Raw genomic sequence first — 20,469 nt, 5'->3', positions numbered from 1 at the left:
TAAGTCAATTGTTAACCCCCTGGCCAATACAGCATTCAAGTTACAATGCAATTTCAGCACATGCCTTAAATGCTTTGCTTCAACAGGGACACAGCTTTCCAGTATCAACACTTCCTTGTCAATACTCTGAATTTCCCTATTAATTCTATATTTTGACTAGTAGCAAAACATTAAGTTACTCATGTCAGTTGCTATCTTCTGCATTAGCTAGGCAGTCTAATAAAATTTTCATTAAAATACATTAAAATAAACCAAAATCACATGTTGTAGTAAAATTAATTTAATGAAAGGGGACTTAAATAGGTAAAATAGTGAATGAAAAGAAGCAGGTGTAATAGTATAGCATGGGAAAAAAAAATCTGAAAAAATAACGGCTAAATTCTCAAGGAAGAAATCTGAGAAAACCCACATTTCAACCAGAAAAGGCTGACTGTCTGACTTAATATTCAACAGCAGAATGAGTATTTGGGCATTCTGGGGTAGAAATATGTGTTAAAGACATAAAGACTTGAGCTTTAAAAGTTTTTCCAGAGTGGGTAGTAACTGAAACAGGAAGAGGAAGCATGATGTTAGTTGTGCATAGACAGCTTTAAAGAGTTGGCCAGAAGAGACTCTGGTCTATAGTAACCTGAGACAATAATTTTGAAGCTGAGGATTGCCAGAGTGCAAAATACTTTGGAGTTGTACAGAGGAGACAGAGCATGACAAATGTCAAATGATTCAAATGGATGCACTTATCTGGAATAGAAAAGAAATGGTATTTATTTCCTAACTTAGTCTACCTTCCCACTACCTATCATTGCCTAATTTATCTTATAAGCTCTGCTAAGGAACACGCCTTGCAATATTAACCATTATTCCAAAAGTTTCGTCTCTGGAATTGGCCCAGTGGCTACTTTCTCTTACTCAGAAAGAAAGAAAGAATAATAAGATCCCATTTACATCAAAGCCTTCTGTTTTGGAGAAGAAAGGTTTTCTGACTTTTCAAAAATGTTTACTTTATATATGGTCTGAAATGGCTTTGGAAATCTGAGTCCAAAAGTTACAAAAAAAGTTAACAGTAAACAAAGCTGCTGTTTGCCAGATAGATTCTTGTGCAGATCTTACACTCCAGAATGAAGACTGATTCTTGGGTAAAAGTATATCTAAGTGGAGAGAGAAGCCAGGAATGACAAGAGCCACGGTGCAGTAATTGGTAACAGGTTCATAACAAAGTGGTTCTTAAGATGTAATTAAGTGGTGGACCTTCTTTCCATGGCATACTGCAAATAGAAAAATGTTCATGCAGGTTTGAGACAGACCTGACAATCCCGTAGAAGAAAAATCCATCAGGTTCACTGAATGATTAGAAACCAGCTCTGCTTCAGGATGTCCTTGAGCAGCAAGTGATGAAAGCCTTTGAGTATGAGTTTGCCCTCTTCTTTTCCCCAGGGTATCTGCTTGCAGCCGCTGGTTCATGGGTTTGTATGGATCTTTCTTTTCTGTCCACAAGCATGCTTCTATCCCTCTACCCACAAGCAAGTTTCCATTCTCTAAGCATGAGAAACACCACTTTGCTATTTGCCTTCACTAGTTGTGTTCTAGAACATGCCTGCAGAATACATGAGGGTGTATAATAATAAGAATAAAGTCAATTTTTAGGAAACTATGCCTAACGTAACTGCACCCCTACTTTGACTGCTGTAACTTAATTGTTCCAGCGACCCCCCCCACCCCGCCCCCGCCAGTGCCAGTGTGTGTGAGGGTGCCACACAGGTGCAGCTTGCACAGCCCCTGCGCTGCCACAACTCTGCGCAGCGAAGCCCCTCTTGCCAGCAGTAGCCGCTCTTATCTCATAACAAAAGGGTCTGGAAAAGGCTTCAAGGCATAAAATAAATTCTTAATGATGCTTCCCGCTTTAATTACTCATTAAGGGTGTAGATATTAGCCAGATCCAACTGTCACACACCACCAGGATTGAAAAAAACACAGTCTGTCTGGATAAAACCTTAAAGAGCACAAAGAGAGCTCTAAGGGCTCTGGCAAAGGAAGGAAATCTCAGCTGGCTGTTTAATTTATGTTTAATTTAATTCTGTGTTAGCTAACCAGATACTACTTCTGTCTCATTTAAATCTACTTTCAGAGAAAGAGAAAAAAAGATCCACAAGTGCAACTGAAGTGACACAGCACTAACAAACGTCAGCTCTCTCCATGGGAAACAAGGGATTGCATTTGTCACAGCTAATTTATGAAAGGGCTATCAGCTGAAAACGTATGTTGTCACGGGGTTTCCTCACCAACCAGGTAAGTAAACAAAATGAATGGGAATTCCTGCCTAGACAACATCTGTTTCTTCATTCTGACCCACTGCCTCTCCCCTCCCCAAGCAGTCCCTCAGGACCTGGGCTCCAGGCAGCCAGGCACGTGTGCTTCCCCATCTGGGCCAACCCACCAGAACATTTCTAATCCTGACTGTGTGCTGTGGAGGTACAAAGGCCTCCAGCACGGTGAGACTGAATTTCACATCAGAAATAAATGTGTTAACTTTCTCAGCCATGAGTTCTTGAAACTTTGGGGAACAGGAGACTCCACACATCCACTTTTTTTCCTGTTTTAAAGAATAGCTTAATGCATCATATGACATTTGCTTCTTAAAGTGTACCCTGAATAAATCTAATAATTTTTTTCCTCCCTTTATACTCACTACATGAGCAACATACACACAAGGCAATCCAGAATATTTCTGGTGCTTTGCTCCCTCAACAAACTGAAAATACCCCATGGAAACACCAATGTGGAGAAAGACAAGTAATTCCAGTACTTCAAGTATTTGTTTCTGATATGGGTCATTCAGCAGCATAAAACCCCCTCCATCACTGGAGGAAGCTGTTTGTATCCTCACCACAAATCGTGATGTTTCTGGCTTTAACTATGCTTTATTGAAGAATTAAATATGTGGTAAGAAACAAGAATATACACAGAGTTATAAAACCTAATCAACAGAATTGAGAAACAGGGATTCAGGTTCAAATCTTTGTCCTGCCTGACACATGTTGGTCTATTTTCCTTTTAGCCCTTCTGCCTCAACACAACTTCATCTCTTTTTCTACCAGCCTCCGCTTCTGTTCCTGGGTGGACTCTTGTTTCCACCAGCTGTAGGGTCCTGCACTGTGCAACCCCATGCACCAGCAGAGGCTGGGGCTGACCTGCTGGAAGGCAGCTCTGAGGAGAAGGACCTGGGAGTCCTGGTGGGCAGTGGAGTTGCCCATGGGCCAGCAGTGTGCCCTGGTGGCCAGGAAGGCCAGTGGCATCCTGGGGTGCATTAGGAGGAGCGTGGCCTGTGGGTCAAGGGAGCTGATCCTCCCCCTCTGCTCCGCCCTGGTGAGGCCACGTCTGGAGTGCTGTGTCCAGGGCTGGGCTCCCCAGTTCAAGAGGGACAGGGAACTACTGGAGAGGGTCCAGCAGAGGCTATGAAGATGATGAGGGGACTGGAGCATCTCCCTGATGAGGAAAGGCTGCGGGAGCTGGGGCTGTTTAGCCTGGAGGAGAGAAGACCAAGAGGGGATCTTATCAATGTCTACAAATACCTTGAGGGCGAGTGTCAGGAGGCTGGGGCCAGGCTCTTCTCAGTGGTGCCCAGCGACAGGGCAAGGGGCAACAGGACAAACTGCAGCACAGGAAGTTCCATCCAAGTATAAGGAAGAACTTCTTTACTTTGGGGGTGACAGAGCACTGGGACAGGCTGCCCAGAGAGGCTGTGGAGTCTCCTTCTCTGGAGACAGTCAAAACCTGCCTGGACGTGATCCTGTGCAAGCTGCTGTAGGAGAACCTGCTTTAGCAGGGGACTGGATTAGACAATCTCCAGAGGTCCCTTCCAACCCTGACCATTCTGTGATTCTGTGATTTCTTCCCTTACATAATTTTCCTGTCCCTCCTCACCTCCTTTAAAGGGAGAATTAAAGAAAGACTTTCAGCCAACTCAGCCTACTAGGCTTAAATCCTTAGTAATTTCGCTGTGGCTTGTGGACATCATAAATAATGAGACTCCATGTCACCAGGAACCTGACCAACACTTTTTCATCACCTCTTGTCACTGGGAGAGTTTAGGAGCACTCCTGAAGGAGACGGACAGCCAAGCCAGCCTGGAATTAAAGTTAAATCCTTCATTTCCAGCCCCAAGAAATCTCAAAACTTCTCAACAGAGAGAACTTCTGGTTTCACTCTACCGGCAAAACCTTGTGTCTGGGGAGCTGGCAGGTGAGATCTGGTTGGATCCCCCTTCTCACGCTGGAGGCACATCAGATGGAGTCTGTGAAAGAGCTGAGTGCCTTCTTACCAGCCGCCTATTACTCTGTTCACTGGTGCAGATTGTTAAAGGTCAGAACAAGGAAAAAAGGGCCTTTTCTGGAAGTTAGGAATTGTGCTTGTCTTTTGGATTGCACATCCCAAACATGAGTGTTATGGCCTGGACTCACTGTAAATCCGCCATGGAAGCAGTCAGGGTTTGCTCTTTCTCAGGTTACTTGTTTCCAACAAGTAGCAAGGAGAATGGAAAAAAAACACTTAAGCACTGAAATCCAAAATTTATAACTTACTGATGAAATGTCTGATTGCCGAGGCACTGAAATCCTCTGAGAATCAGTCCCTAACTGAACTTCAGCTGAATTGGTGTAAGATGCCACTGAAATAGGAGTGTAATCATCCTTCACAGACTTTTTTAGATCATGAAAGTATTTGCAAGCTAGAGGTCTCAATTTACAGCTGTTTGATAAATATGAAAATTAAAAACCAACTCCAGGTGCAAAATGCTAAGGAGCAATTGCTGCAAAAATCACAGCTCTGCTGCTCAATTAGCACATTTGGAAGCTATCCATGTTCTCATGGATCTCATGTAAGGGTGGCAACTTTTTGCTGATAGAGCAAACGATTATTGGTGGCAGCAACAAAAGGCTGCTTTAACTCTGAACCATTCCGTGGATGAAATTACAGCTGAGCTGCCTGGGCACACCTGCAACAGCAGCACCCACTGGGGATGCTGGGCACGGTATGGCAAAAGTCAAACTCACTGCTGAAAAAGCCCAGCACCTCACACCAAAGCAAGAGAGAGACAAGCAGTATCTAAGCTCTACTAGTAAGAAAAGGATGAAGGAGGTGTGGCCCTAAAACACCAGGCACTGCGCCATATCCTTTTCTGAATTTTTGCCCCTTTCCTTGGCTTCATGCGGTCATGCAATAATCCATTTCTGCAGGACTACATCACGTGTGTTTGCCAAAGAAAAAGAATTCTAAGCTTGCTTTTCATAAAGAAAATAAGGTTGTTGTCTTAAACTACAACCAGGAAACCAGCAATTCCTACTGCCTTTATGCATAGGGATATCAGGAAGAAATTTCAGTGCTTTTTCAAAGGTTTTAAACATCAGCACTTCCAAAATAATTATGATGCCGAGGACAGAATTGCTTTTCAAATAAAAGTATTCCAAGAACAAAGCACCAGTGCCTACGTGCTTATTGTACTTGAGTACCTCATGACATTTTGGGCAACAGGAATTCATGCTGAAATGACTGTGCCTGGTGAGGGTGCAGACCTCACTGCCCAGCCAGAATGCCAGTGGAGCAGCTCTGATGCATTCCCTCTGATACGCAAGTCTTCTTGAAAGCTAATCAAAGGGCACAGGCTGCCTCAGACAAAAAAACCACAAATTGGAAAAAAACTCCTAAGAATGCGCAAGATTCAGTAGTCCCGGGACAGTGGCAAAAAAAGCAAAATTAACCAGTGTTATCTCATTGTACTAAGAAAATAGTTTCTCTTTGGTTACCCGAGATGACATTACAATTATAATGATTCTTTTAATGTTTAGAATACTTTACTGTTCTAGAGGTGGAATCCTGAGATAGAACTTGCTTAATTTATGGCAGATTGCATGACTCGGGTCCCATGGTAGCAGGGAGCCAACACCTGCAGATCTTTACTCCTCCAGCATCCTCAGGCCCAGACGAACAATGACTATTCTGGTATTCTTACAGCTATCTTGCTTTCTGCTCCCTCAAGCAAAGTTTATTTTGTTTTAGTACATTAACTAGCACCTGTCTATACAGAACAATGGGGATCTTTCCCCTCCTTTATTGATTACTGAGGGGGGTTGCGGGGAAGAGGATATTCAACCCCCATCCCATCCCACCCAGGAATTAAAACTTCTTAGAGGGTCTGAAAAAAAAGAAAGATGAACAACATGTTTGTTAGATGTAATAATGTATGCCCATATGGAAGGAATAGCTAAACTGTCCTTTTCCATAAAAGAAACTGAACAGATTGCCTAGAACTAGGCAGCTCCCATTCCCTTTGCTGAGGGAAGCAAATGCCATCCAGATGGAAATTATCAAATGGATCAAACAGCTACATTTCATTCCCAAATGATCTTTGTTCTACTTATTGCTCATTACACCAGGAAAGCTCTTTCTGATTTTTTTTTTGAGTGCAGTCAAGAGGATATTATTTATTGTATGCTCGCTCAAAATATTCTGTATCAAAGGTTTCCCTGATTGATCGTGTCACACAAAAAGGGGGAGAAGAAAAGTGTCCTTCCTAAAGGGAACATTAATTTAACGTCTCTGGAATGTGTTAATTACCATTCAACCCAACACGTGATTGAGGCTGTCCCTGTAGTGTGGCAGTTAGCTCCGCAGCCACTTCCTGAAGCCCAGGGTGATGAAAAACCTTTTCAGCAGCACTATCACTTGCCAGGTGTTACCAAAGTAAATATTACCAAGTCCCAGAAAAAACACCTTGAGGTTCTTTAGCTGCTTTTATCTATACTGCCCCATGAGTAGGTATTTCAATTGGAAATCTGCACTGAAAAAAACCAGAATTTAAAAATCACAAAAAATCCTCATCTTTAGCCCTATATGATTATATATGACATGTATAATCAAATTCAATAATTTAGGGGACATTTTCAGACATAAGAGGAGCTAGTTACCAACTAAAATGGAAAGGCAATGAAATCTGGATATCTAATTCCTTCTTACAACTTTGAAAAACCTCCATAATGTTTCACATGGTAAATATCCTATTTATTTAAACATATCTACCTAGAAATTTCTGATTATGTTTATGGATGTTTATCTCTTATCCTACTGAGTTATATAAGCTCTGACTATATATTTTGTTATAATGTGATTTTCTTTTAGTCTGAAAACCTCCAGCAGCACAGGTACAGTCTTTTACAAGGACATAAACCTGTTAACAGCTGTGGCTGAGTGACAGGATTAGATCAAGAGCATCTAATCTAACTGGGCCACGAAACACTACCTTTTACTTCACATTAAACATTGAACATGAGTTCAACTTGTGTCACGGGTTTATCAGGTGGGCTTATAAATTAGGCAATAAATTAGAAGTTGATTTTTTAATGGTGTGGTCATTAACAGATGACACTGAGTTCAGTTGCAGCAATGCAAAAATACCAAGGATCCCATGGCTTCCAGTGCAGAAGGCAGCAGTGCAGCTCCCAGGGCCTGAAGTCCATATGACTGATGTTTTATTTTCTTTGAGTGTCGATGGGTAGGTATCAGCTTTGCAATGGCTGGGGATGTAATGGCTGTGCTGCCAAAGGAACACACGCCAGGTGCACTGACTGTGGGAGCAGTATAAACTCTCTGCCCAGGGAGGGGAGACCCCTGTGTAAAGGGGTCCCAATGTAAAGCACACAGATGGAAATGCAGTTCCTTCCATCGAAAATCAGGGAGGATATTGGCAAGCAGATTCAGACGTTTTGTACAACATTGTGACTTGGCAATTAGTCCCTAAACAATCGTTCTGGAGCAGGAAGGAGCCCCCAGTGTTATCTTCCAGAGTATCCAGGTGAGATGTGCAAAACAATATGTCACTGCGATCTCTGTTCAACTCAGAGCTCAAAAGTGGTAATTCATAATAGGACATTTCAGATAAGTCTTACAGACAAGACAACCTCTTCCAAGGGAAAAGCTAGGCTCAGAAATAAAATATTTTTACATTCAAAAAGGGTCAGATTTATCCACAACAGAAGTTATTACTCCTAATAATACTGCTAAGGCAATTGTCTTATTCATATCTCATTTGTCTATAAAAGGCTTAATTTACAACGTACCCCAGTACTGCAGAAGTATGTTTGTTTCAAAATAGGAGTGTTTGTTTTCATGTTAGAGTTTAGATTTTTTTTTTCCCCAAGGACTCCTATTAAACTGAGGCAGAGCCACCTTCTCAAAATAGTTTATTAAAGTGAAAGATGTGTCCTCACAATCACATTTTCTGTCCCCAGCATCCTGTTTGCCACTGTAAAGAGCAGTGCTCATTCTTAAGCAGGCATGTCATCTTCTGGAGACTTGCAGGAATTTGAACAATTACTTTCAATTTAGGAGCGGCAGAAACTACTTCCCCTCCTTTACACTCTGTAAAGCTCCCAAGTAAGCATACCAACAAGGATTTGTTTTAATATCACCTTACTTAGGACACAGAAATTAAGAAGAACACCACAAAAGAGGTCAGAAGCCCTCTGAAGGAAACACACGTGCTTACGTGACTTCCCAGGAGAATGGCAGCCCTGCAGGTACTAATCCAGGGAAGAAAACTCTCCACAGCTCGGGCTGAAACCATGTGTTTGAATACACTATTTTATAAGTTGTTGCCCTCTCTTCTGCACTGTCCTCATTTACACTGTTCAAAAGGAAGCATGTGCAGCTGAGGAGGAGCACACATTTCACAGACACAGAACAGTGAATCCGGCTTATTTTTATGCAAAAGCTCCCAAGTATTAGCACTAGACCTGGCATATGCTCAATGCCTCACTCGATGAATGGTGTCTCTGATCTCCTGGGGCCTCAGGAGAATTTGTCAGGTCAACAAGCCTGCAGATATACATACATGTTTTATTTCCTATTTAATATACTTACAAACTGGTACCTCAGTATCTTACAGTGAATCCAGAGTTGGTGACTATAAATTAAGACAAAACTATATAGTTAATCCAAGGTATAAGTACCAAGAATTAAGTCCTCAGGCAGAACATTAAAAAAAAAGCTAGAACAACACAAAAGAGAAGTTCCCAAGTGTTTATGTCCATTGTCTCTTACAAGAAAGCTAGTCCAGTGTTCAAAGCAGTCACCTAGGATACAGGAGGAAGATTTCAAGTCTTGGTCCTGCAAGGCACTACCGAATTGCCACAACCAAATTCCATATGACCTTGGTCACAGTACCTTAGATGGGAATCACCCTCCCTTTCTTCTGCAGTGTAGAGCTGACATCTGAGGCAGTCCCCCTCCACTCATCTTCATAGTCTGAGTTGAAAAAGGCACCCCTAGAATGCAGATCATCTTGCCTATTTTAGATATACATTATGATGAGATGGATCCTGTCCTGTAGTTCAAGTGCTGATTTCTCTTCATGATTGTCAGGGACCCCAGGACACTAACTCAGACATACATGTTTCAAGGAATCACACTCCCTACAGCATGAATTAAGTTTTGCTCCTAAACACGTGATAACAAGCTCCCTGCCTGGCAGCCAGACATCTGACAGTCACTGCTGTGAGGGTCTGCAAAGCTGGCTGAGCTGTAAGCAATAAAGAGCTTAATTCTGTAGCCTAGTAAAGATGTTGTGTCACCCAAGAAGAACCAGGAAGCATCGAGTCAATTGTCCGTCCGCATGCAAAAGTCAGTGCAAATCCCAGGTTCACAGAGATATCTAAAGGGGGGGACTAGAGGAACATGATGCTCTGGGAAAGATGCACATGTCGGGTACAAAAGCAGTGATTTTCTCTGGCTCTTCTAAGCATCATCACACAAGGTACTTTCTATTCTGAATGCAATTCATATCACCTAACACACTGGGATACTTGTCCACACCAGCTGCAGCTGTGTTTCTTAGGTTTCAAAAATCTGAAGAGGTTATTGCCTCCAATACCCTCTCTCAAACACTCACTCAGAGCCAGCCATCTGCCACACACTGCTATTTCCCCAGAACTACTTGCAGAGCTCATTCTGTGGTCACCTGCCCTTTAGCAGGTTCATTTTGACATAAATGGTTTCAGGGAGTTATCGCTTGACAGCCACACTGACAGGTTTGAGGAGATGGCAATTTCTGTTAGTGGATGGGAGGCAATAGAGCCAGGGCCGTGATGATCTATGAGACATAAATTAGAGGATGAAAACCTCTGCAGCCATCATCATAAAAAATACACAACCAAGGCCTCTACCTTCCAGGTCAGACTTGGGAATTGCCCTCCTGGAGACCATGCCTTAATTTAGCGTTGATAATGCTCAGTGTGCTCTTAATTAAAGCCGTTGGACCTTGGCTTCTCTACACTTCTCACCAGCTATAGGATGCAGACAGTACACTTTTGCTTTGCAAAATAATGAGGTATCTAGATCATATAGGAGCCATATAAAGTAGATTTATTCTTTATTTCTGCCCAGCTCACGTACATCAGACAACCTGTCTGCTCATCGATAAACAGCCACTTGCAAAAGATCCACCATCCACACAAGATCTCTAACTAACTGTTCATTCGGAAGCCACAGCATCTTGGCACCGAAAAGGCATGTGGAATTGTAAGGGTGGCAGAGATGAGCAGACTGCAGCCCCTTGCCTCCACAGAGCAGCCACATGAGGGTGTGCAGTTTCTCCTACAAACCAGCTCCTCTGAGAGACAAGAGCAGCCCTATGCCCCCCAGGCAGAGCTCCCTGCACAGCCACAAATGAGGGGTACTCTCCAGCCTGGCACCCTCACCCCAAGATGCTAAAGCCCGCTCACCAGCAGGACCTGTCTGCAGCCAGCTGGAAACAAAGATGCAGCTGCTGGGAGACAGAGTCCCCAGCCCACAGATGGGAAAGCAGAGAGGCAGCACCCAGCAGATGGTGGGGGCAAGGGAGGGCAACGAGAGACGGCCACATCCTCCCTTTTTAGCTGCGGCTTTCACTAAGGGTGAGAAAGAACAGCTCGCAACTTTCAGCCTCGGAGCCCTGTTACAAAAATCGATAATGTGCTCCAGGAACTTCTCACTTGAAGAAGGCTTTGCCAGACAGCCATATGCTGAAAGGCTGCGCGCTTGAAAGCTTCTCACTCTTGTCCAAATACAATTACTACAAGTCTGACCCAAGTGATCTTTGAGGAATCCTTTGCTGAAATTCCCCTTTACTCCGCCCCACGTTCTCACACTGTGACCAAAAATTCAGTGGCTATGCAGAACAGATAACATCTTAATTTCTGAGTAACTGTCAATGAAATATTCCCAGTAACCCACCACAAAAAGAACTCTCTCTCCATCCTTAGATACTTGACCTGATTCACTAATGGCTTGGGCATTTCTGTTTCAGTGCCTGGGAAGCCAGCTGCACTGGATCACCAGACTGAAACCGAGCTGCTGTGGCACCCTGGTGAACCTGACCCATCATCTGTAATGGGATCCTCCAGCTCTTTTTTCCTACCCGTCCCCAGCCCCCTTCTTTTTAAGGGCTGCTTACTTCACCAGCCATAACATGTTCTCTCCAGGACTTTCCACACAGCACTGAGCTTTCCAAACGCAGACAGGTTGTATTGCATGGAATAGGATAGTGGCTACATGTTCGAGAGATCTTCAACACGGGCACAAGGCAGCCTAGCTTCCACGGTGGGAACCTGGTATTTTCCCTGCTGCCTAACTCCAAACCAGTAAAGGTGCAATAGTTTATGCATAAAAAAGCAAGGCAAAAATGTACTGAGAATATTTTATACAACCACAGATCTTTTTTAATCCCTTCTTTCAGCAGCAAAAGAGGCAATGGGAGCTAAGGTGCTCCAGGGTGAGTGCCCCCCCTTGCCCTGGTCCCATCTACACTCGGGCTGGCAGGCAGAGCGTGCGAGTGAGCTGCCTTCCCATGGAAACTGATGCATTTGGGAGAGGGAAGATAGATTGATACACACCTGGATTTTAACCTGCAGTAGAGTCAAGGTTCAACCAGAACTTCCACTGCATAGTCTTATTTCCTCTTAACTTAAGGTTGAAATTCACTCTTTAAAATAATAATTTAAAAAAAATAAACAAATCAGCCTCTTCTCATGTCCCTACCGCTATTAGCAAATCCCAACAGAGAGAGGAAAAATGAAAGGGGGAAGGGGAGAAGAGAGAGAAAGATCTGTGGAAAAGGACTTCTCCCCATTATTTTATCCTACCTTTATTTATGTCAGCCCCATGCAATAATATATAGATATATGTGTATGCACATAAACAATATGTACATATTCATATGTAAATGAACACATTATTCTAGGGTTCACCATTATCCTGACTGACAGGATCAGAGCCCCAGATTGCGGAAAGACAATATTCCTAGCTAAATGTAACAGGCCAAAGGTTCTGAAATACTCCATTTTCTGTCCTAGCCTTTCGTGTTCTCTTTATTCCCAAGAAAAAGCTCATGCAAGAAAGATGGACTTAAATCCATGCTACCAGCTGCCTGACCTGCTGAGAATATAGTTGTACAAACAGATGTGGGAGTTTCTTCGTTTAATCGGGCCTTAAGAGGAAGGTCTGCACTGTAGAAATCTTTCATGCATTATCTGGTTTTAATTAGGAGCTTTAATATCCATCAGCTTAAGGGCTAAATGAAAAGGCTGCTACTAAGAAGATATTAGTGCTTTTACAAATCAGAATTGCTACCCAAAAAATAGAAACACAATTTATTAAGGACTACAGAATGTTTAACCATGGGCAACTTGTTTTTGTTCTGACCCATACAAGTATCAGTCCTGAGTAGGGTACCAAGTTAGCATGGGCTGAGCATCAGATCTGATCCTCAAATCCCTATTGTGCACAAAAGCTTTTCACAGCACAAGATAAGCAATAGATGGGGAGTGGCAGGCTTCCAGAGCCTGCAGTTTCTACAAATGTTTAATCTCCAGGAGAAACTAGAGCAGACATCGGCGCTTACTTTAAAGACACTGAGTCCTGATTTCTTCCCTAGTTTCCAGCGCCTTTCAGGCCTTCTCTAGCAGACCAGTTCTCAAAGAGGGATGCAGACCCTTCCACCAATTATGACCAAACCATGTCTGTTTAGATGTTTCTAAAATGTAACTGGCAACAGACTTTACCTTTTGAACCTCTATAATGAATTTTTGGTAGTTAAGTAAGACTGCATGCACAGGTGAGTGTAGACAAAATACAGAGTAATTTATTATTTTTTTAAATATTATGGATGCTGTTTTCCTGAAAAATAAGAGGAATAGAAGTAGTCATCTAATACAAGAATTGCATTGACTAAAGAGAACTTTCTTTAAAATACACATGATGTGTCATTGTGTCATTGTAGGTATTCTGTTTCTTTTCATCTGAACATAAAAACTGGCAGTAGGTTCCCTCTCCTACCAGGGGAAAGCAAAATAGATGAAGCACAAGTGCAGGAGAATTATTAGGTTTTTTTGATTCCATAAACCTGCTTGTTCAGTGTTGGGAGAAAGCGATGAATTCCTTTTTCCTTCCCCCCCCCCCCCCCCCCCCCTTTTTTTTTACCTGTCATACGAGAATGGCTATTCCTTTCAGTGGTTTCTGATTGTCAGATTTCAGTTCCTCCCTACAAAGAGGGTACAAACTACTTTACCATGTATTTGTAGGCTCAGATACACTAAGTTTCCTTTTTGAAATTTATTTTTCACATGGCCTTTAAAAAGCACTATGGTACCATTTCAGATTTCTAATTCCATGCATTGCACTTATATTCTATTTCTGAGGAATACTTCTGTTAAAACTAGAGGGAACAGAGATTACTTTGCTGCTAAAATGAGATATTTTGACTTTAGTACTGGAGAGTTCAAGTACAGAAAATAAGAACTGGGCAAATATTGCCTGAATACATTAATAAACACTCACTTGATGTGAACTATCGATCCTAGCTAAGAGTTTTCTGTGCTGTTCTTTGTAAGCAGAAGAGTCTGCATGGGAAGCAGGCTCAGTGACATCTGTTGGTAGGAAGCATGCTGCCATCCAGCCTCCTTCCAAGTGTCCTGACTGTTCAGTCAAGTATGGTTAATGTGCTTGACTTGGGTGGGTCGATGGATGACAAACAGCAGATCACAGGTGACTCAACACAAGTCAACTGTTCAGATGCGTGCTGTAAGCACATTGCTACTGATCACCCTCAATTTCATAAAACCCTAAACCATTTACAGAATACAGGGCAATATTAATTATTCTGTATGAGTCACTCAGCAAGCTCAGAATCCCAAAGGACCTCAGCTTGGCAGGACACCAATATACAAACCATCCGGCCTCTGTACATCTTGGAGCTGGTTTCTATAAATGACTGTGTTTAAAGAATTTGAAGGACCTTGTTTCCTGGTGCAATGCATCATCTGATCTTCTCGTATATCAACTGGCACATTATTTGGCATAATCTGACTACCACTTCTCATTTGCCCATTCAGTAGTGGGAAAAAATGGAGTAGGACAGAGGTTTAAAGAAAACCACTGCAGTGTCTGAAATCTCACATTTTTACTTAAGAGAAATTAAGAGCAGCTAAAACAGTGGGCCAAACGACAACTGTGGCACCTGCACAAATATAAATGATGCTTTCTAGTAGGATGAATGTCTTAACAAATTATAAACACAAGGAGCTGCAGGATTTTAACTGAGATCTGTTGACTTGTGAAGCAAAGCTACAAAGTGCCAGCACAGAATCCATTTGCCTGAGGAATTGCTTGAGTCCATTTTGCATTGCGGTGCTTCAGTGCAGGTAATATGCTTGCAAATGTCTGTCTGCCATCTACACCTGTGTGTGTCTGCAGCCCTTGTTCAGAAAATTATTAATTCCAGCAGAAGGAAGAATGGGGCCAAATAACCTAATTACCTTAAAACGAAGACTGATAGTTTAAAATAAACCATACTTGCCTTTGATAGAAAGGGACTGGACTGAGAAAGGCTTAATTTCATGGTAAGTTACTACGCTCTCAATCACAGAGTAGATAGCTACACTAGGATAACAAAGACTTACTACCTTCTTATCACAGGGTATTATTAACACCCATATTTTATTAGCACACTTCACGCATTATGATCTGACCTCCAGACTGAACTACCAGGCTTTTTCACTGTCAGCAAGATAAAGCTCCAAAAAAGTTTTCGCAAGTGCTAACTCTTCAAGCATCATTTTATCAATGTAAAAGTTACCACGTTAAATATTTACGAGTGGTTTTGCACATCAAAGTATCTTAACATTTGACAAGACAGCTGGTGGCTGGGTATCAGGTATATCTACTATCAGAAGTGCTGGGCAGGTATTAGGAAGAAAAGACACATGAAAGCAGAAGCCCAGATTTTGGAACCTCAGTGGTGTCTCCTCTGCTTAGACAGTGCTCCAAAACATCACTTCCAGGAGCTATTTCCTTTGGCATCTGGTGTGTATTTACTAAAGACATGCCGGATGAAGACCAATTCAGTTACTGCTGTAAGCAATTGCACTGCTACCTTACTGAGCAAATGGAGACAGGTTTCCCCCAAAAGTGTGAGTGTGTGCATTAATGTTTCTTCAAAAGCAGTCATTTTGATTCTGGCTTCCAAAAAGCAGCATCAAACAAAGTAGTAATGCACTATGAACCAGCTGGGGCAATCAATGGTGGCAGAGGAAAAGCACAGGAACAGCACCACATATTACTGTGTGTTAAAAACACCCTTTTCTAACAAAAGTCATTAAAAATAAAGATAGCTGGGAGATGTGAATAATAGAGGTTTTCCAAAAGTGTTAACTCTGGTGGGATCCCAGTATAAATCAGTGTTTTGGGGAATTTACAACTATGCTCAGTTAAACTTCCCAGAGTCAACTGGAGTTAGTACACACACGTACTGGCACAGACACTCTTCTCTCCTCCCTCCCATAACCAAGATCCATTAAAGGTTCATGCAGCCCAGAACACAACTATTTCTGAGCCAGACTATGAGAAAGCACTGCCACAGCTGTGCTAGTGCAGGTGGCCTGGCACTGCATCCCCTTCTCCCTGTTGTAGGTGTAGGGCTTTGGCAGCCCAGGGTGCAGTCTGAACCATCCACCCCTTGAACTCAGACATTACTGCACTCGTGCTGCCCAAGTGGTCACCTGAAGGAAGCGATCAGGGACACATCCAGTAAAACTACTCAAGTTAAGCTGCAATTTGTTACTGAAAAGTAACAACTGAAGCATGCTGTTTTACAGGTGTTACCATCTGCAGGAATACATTGAGTATCCTGCTGTACGTCAGCTTATTAAAAAAAACAAAACAAAAAAAAAAAAATACAAGACACTGAAGAAACACTAACAGCATAACTACCCACCAATTTCTGTAAAATGGATTTCTAGGAAGTCTGTGACACCACATTTTCTTAACTTCTAGAGCAAACAGTCATGTGAGGCAGATGTTCTTTCAGAACTTGCCACCACACACTGAAGATATGGGTTATACATAAAATATAACAGCTATCTAATAGATTGTTTCACAGTCTCAGTTAACAGAAAAGCAAATCATAAAAAAGCAGTGAGAAAAAAAACGGGGAGGCAGCCTGGCTACTGAAAAATCCATAGGCTTCAGTGACCTCAAATGTTCAAAGAAATTTTGATCACAGAAATTATGACAGCTATTTTCATGTAATTTCTCCAGTCATCTCAAACTAGTTGCTAGACCATGCTAAACAGAAAAATATCTTTGTTTTACAAAGTTTTTAGTACATCTGTAACAATGGGGAAATCACATTGCTAAGATGCTTTACCTTGTTTTATTTCTGCAGGTTTTATTCTTTCATGTGTAGCTGATTTCTCCCCACGGGATTTCGACCTTTATTACTTGCTGACAACACGTCTGACAAATAGCTTTTTGCTGTGGTAGCTGAGGTTGAGCCATCTGTTTTTTCTCTAGAGGGCCATGCCTTATTCATAACAGCATTTCTCTGTTTCGTTCCCTGGGGAATAGCACCTGCATGGTGATTTCCGATTTGACCCCAATATACATCATCACATTTCAACAACCGATCCCTCCCCTGCGTGGCCCAGAAAGCATTACGCTCCGGAGGCACCAGTGCATCCTTCATCCTTGACAGCAGAGGCCAAGGGGGTTCCTCGTGGATCATGGGCAGGTTGCAGTCAGCCTTGGGATTTGACTTGGAGGAGACAACCGAAGGTACCTGAGGAGGAAAGAAGGAAAGAAAACATAACCTTGGACGTCCCAGTGTGTTTCTGTATGTTACATGGAAACAGGCCACTCCATGCACCATGGCTGATTTCAGATGTAGGTTCCCATATAATTGTACAGTAGGCCTGTGTCACACTCTCATCGGTATTTAATTAAAGCTCATGTGATGTATACACAATAAAAATTCCCTGCATTAACAAAGGTTGGGTCAGTCAAAGAGCTACTTACATTCTGCTCTCCATAATGATTTTCTTTTATGACAATATTTTCAATGATCCTTTTTATATGCGACTGCGATAGAGAAAATGACTGGGAAACTGGATTTGAATGTCACATATATCCCCTGGACTAATTAACATGCTATCAGAATTCTGAGTCACCATTTCAATGTATAATAAATTTTTTAACTAAAAGGAGATTTCAGTATCTTGCATGATTTTTTCAACTATTAATGCAAAAACCAGAAACTATGCTTTTCCTTGGTTTGTTACATTTATTTTAATCCAAGATTATAAAGGGAATTCAATAGAGTAGTATTTGTAACTACTCTAGTTAACTGGCTCCAGTAATTGCATACTTGAAATTCGTTTTCATATAGTTATGGAGAGGTTATGTTCTCTCAGAGAGGGTAAAATCTCCTGTGTGTTTAGTTTAGCAGCAGACTGTCACAAATGCAATTGCAATTGATCAGCTCTGTTCTTAACAGGATTCCTGCAGTTAATGGAAATTACTATAAAGAGCTTCAGGGCATAGGAATAATTGGATCACTGGAAAAAAAAAAAAAGACTTGTAGGAAAAAAGGTAGGACAAGAGCAACATAACAACTTTTTTTCTTTTTAAGCATCCAATCACTTTCTTAATAACCTTTTAATTATTTTTACAAACCCTAAGCCATTCCTACACAATGGGGAAAAAATGTATGATGAAAAACATTAAGCATTGATCATTGTTAGCTTGTTTAAACTAAAAATCAACTGTGCATCTCTGGAAGCAATCATTCAAATACCTATGTGATCTATAAAATGTGTGCCGAGATTAATAGATTTCACTAAACTAAAAACTATGAGAAAATTTTTACTGACCTGGCAATTTTTGCGATGGTTTTGCCTTAGTTCTCGATGCAAGGCTATGATCCTCTCTGGGCTTGTTAATTTGATAGGAGAACCAGCATACATGTTCGGAGTGATGCAAGAACTATGGATGCTATCCACCTCTTGCTGAGAGTCTGCAGGTATTGACCCAGCCATCCCGTTCCCTTTGATGCTTGTCTCATGACCCTCTGGCTGCCCATTGGCCTCTGAAAGGTCTGTGGAAGAAGGCAGCACCTGCAAGAGAAGACACCATTTCAAGAAATTCAAGCTAAATGAAGTTTTCCAATGCTGTTCACAGAAATTAAAAGTAAATAAACTACCTTTATGAAAATAAGAAAAAAGATAATACACCAATTATTTTAAATGTGAAGCATTCCTGCATCTGTCTAAAAAGGACTCCTGTATTCATCAACTCTTCTCCAAAACAAAATCTCTAAGCTTCAACTAGAGCTGGTATTTGCACCTGGATATTAAGAAAACCCAGATAAAAAGTAGAAAAAAAAATCTGTTTTTAAAAATTGCCTAGTGCTAGGTCTCCCCTTCAAGAATCTCAAAATTTCTAACATAATTCTTTCACACACATTCTCTCACTCCATCCTACACAAGAAATTCAGCTTCGTCTACTTAGAAATGCTCAAGAAAGTTAAGATGAATGGATTTAGTCTGTTAGTTCAACTGCATGAACTTTTACACAGACCCTCCTATTCTGAACCAAAGTAATATTAATTCAGTTGATCTTATTTCACCTCCAAATCAACTTTAACATCAGAACAAACGTTATTATTCTTGAATATCTTCACTCAAATGAAGCCAAACTTAGAGAGAAATGGTAGTTGTTTAATTACGCACTTTTTCATAACATCTGCAAGGAGGAAAAGATCTCCCTGAACATAAATGAGTATCACAGGGCAGGGGTATTTTATCTACAAATGCAAATTTATTAAAACTACAGGATCAGTGTTACGTTTTTTCTTGTAATTGCACAGAAAAAAACAAATATGAGACTGTTAACAACAGTTTCAGCCTGTGGGCTTTTAAAAGTTATTTATTTATTTCCAAAATTAATACATTTGATCATGAGTTATCACCTCATGGCCATTAGTCCTCTTGCAAAAGCTCCGAAAATGCTAATACTATAAATACGCCAGGTCAGAAATAGTTACTTAATATAAAATTTGGTTTGCTCTGCACATCTTTAACAAACATTAGGTACATAATTTGTGTCCATTTAAAAAAAAAATAAAATAATTCAAAGGATTTTAAAATGCTGCAGTGGTGTAAGATTGCTGTGATGTGACCCCACAAATAGGTGAGTATTTATTGACAAGCTCATGCATCAAAATATAATTCTATTATGGCACGAAGAAGAATGGGCAGTGTGTAAGTTGTTGCCATTGCCAGGAAAAGAAATTTGACTGTCCTGCAGGAGTGATCACTGTGGAGCTTTATGAGAAACATGCTGCTTGCAAGCAGCTTAAGAGCAGCTCCAGCATCAGGGTTAAATCATATAGGTATCAGTGGTGCCGTACCATCCCATAGCTTTTGAGGTGATGCTGAATCCCAGCTGTTGACAAGTACAAGCCACCCAGACCTGGAAAAGCTCATTGGTCTTATCTCCTGTTAGTAAACTGAACCTCAAAGCTCAGGGGCTCCCTGAAGTACGTGTCTTATGATACTGAAGTACACCAGCACCCTGGTATTCAGCTCGTGGGGTCAGGAGGGTGGGCTGTGCCTGTCCATCTCCGGACGCAGTGTGCTGCAGGACAGACCCTCCCCCAGGGTACACTGCTTAAGGAGTCCAAACACCCCCAGGGAATGCTGCCTTTTGTACCATTTTATCTTCTGCTCTTGGCTCCCCACCAGGAGAGGAGGGAACCAATGCTGCTGAATTCTGCCTGTTGGTCCCATTGAAGCAGCAAATATGGCATGTTTGGCCAGCTGTGACACCAGGAGCAGCTGCCCCCTAGGTCATTTACTTTGGGCTCAACAACAGGCTAGGGAGCAAGACAGTGACACCCAGGAACCGAAGGACTGGTCATACTGACCAGCTCTGGGCACAATTGGGATTGCTGCTCTTCCCTAAAAGACTAACTTCATCTACACTGATTACAGAGGGGGCTGTGCCACTGTCTGGATACAGTGTTCATTTAGGTAGGATGGCACGAACACCCACTCATATCCCAGCATCATCAGTTGGAAAATGAAAGCTATACATTTGGATGTTCCCCTACAAACA

General features: G+C 41.8%; 1 protein-coding gene across 4 annotated transcripts in view; it reads right to left on the bottom strand.

Annotated features, from left to right (window-relative positions):
* Window positions 1-20,469, bottom strand: part of LOC121088053 (janus kinase and microtubule-interacting protein 1-like) — a 246,654-nt gene that overhangs the window by 32,198 nt on the left and 193,987 nt on the right. For 3 of the 4 annotated variants that reach the window (XM_040593696.1, XM_040593723.1, XM_040593707.1), the window contains exons 13-14: window positions 18,225-18,467; window positions 16,724-17,134 (exon numbers count right to left, since the gene is read on the bottom strand). In XM_040593696.1, the coding sequence (XP_040449630.1) occupies window positions 16,745-17,134; window positions 18,225-18,467 (633 nt within the window). In that variant the 3' untranslated portion in view covers window positions 16,724-16,744. Of the gene's footprint in view, window positions 1-13,487; window positions 17,135-18,224; window positions 18,468-20,469 lie in introns of those variants that run through there. The other variant, XM_040593713.1, reaches the window with a different exon arrangement.

Source organism: Falco naumanni, chromosome 1 (assembly GCF_017639655.2).
Source record: "Falco naumanni isolate bFalNau1 chromosome 1, bFalNau1.pat, whole genome shotgun sequence".
Classification (NCBI taxonomy): domain Eukaryota; kingdom Metazoa; phylum Chordata; class Aves; order Falconiformes; family Falconidae; genus Falco; species Falco naumanni.
The sequence above is the reverse complement of the archived record's forward strand: the minus strand, read 5'-3'. Positions and strand labels throughout refer to the sequence as shown.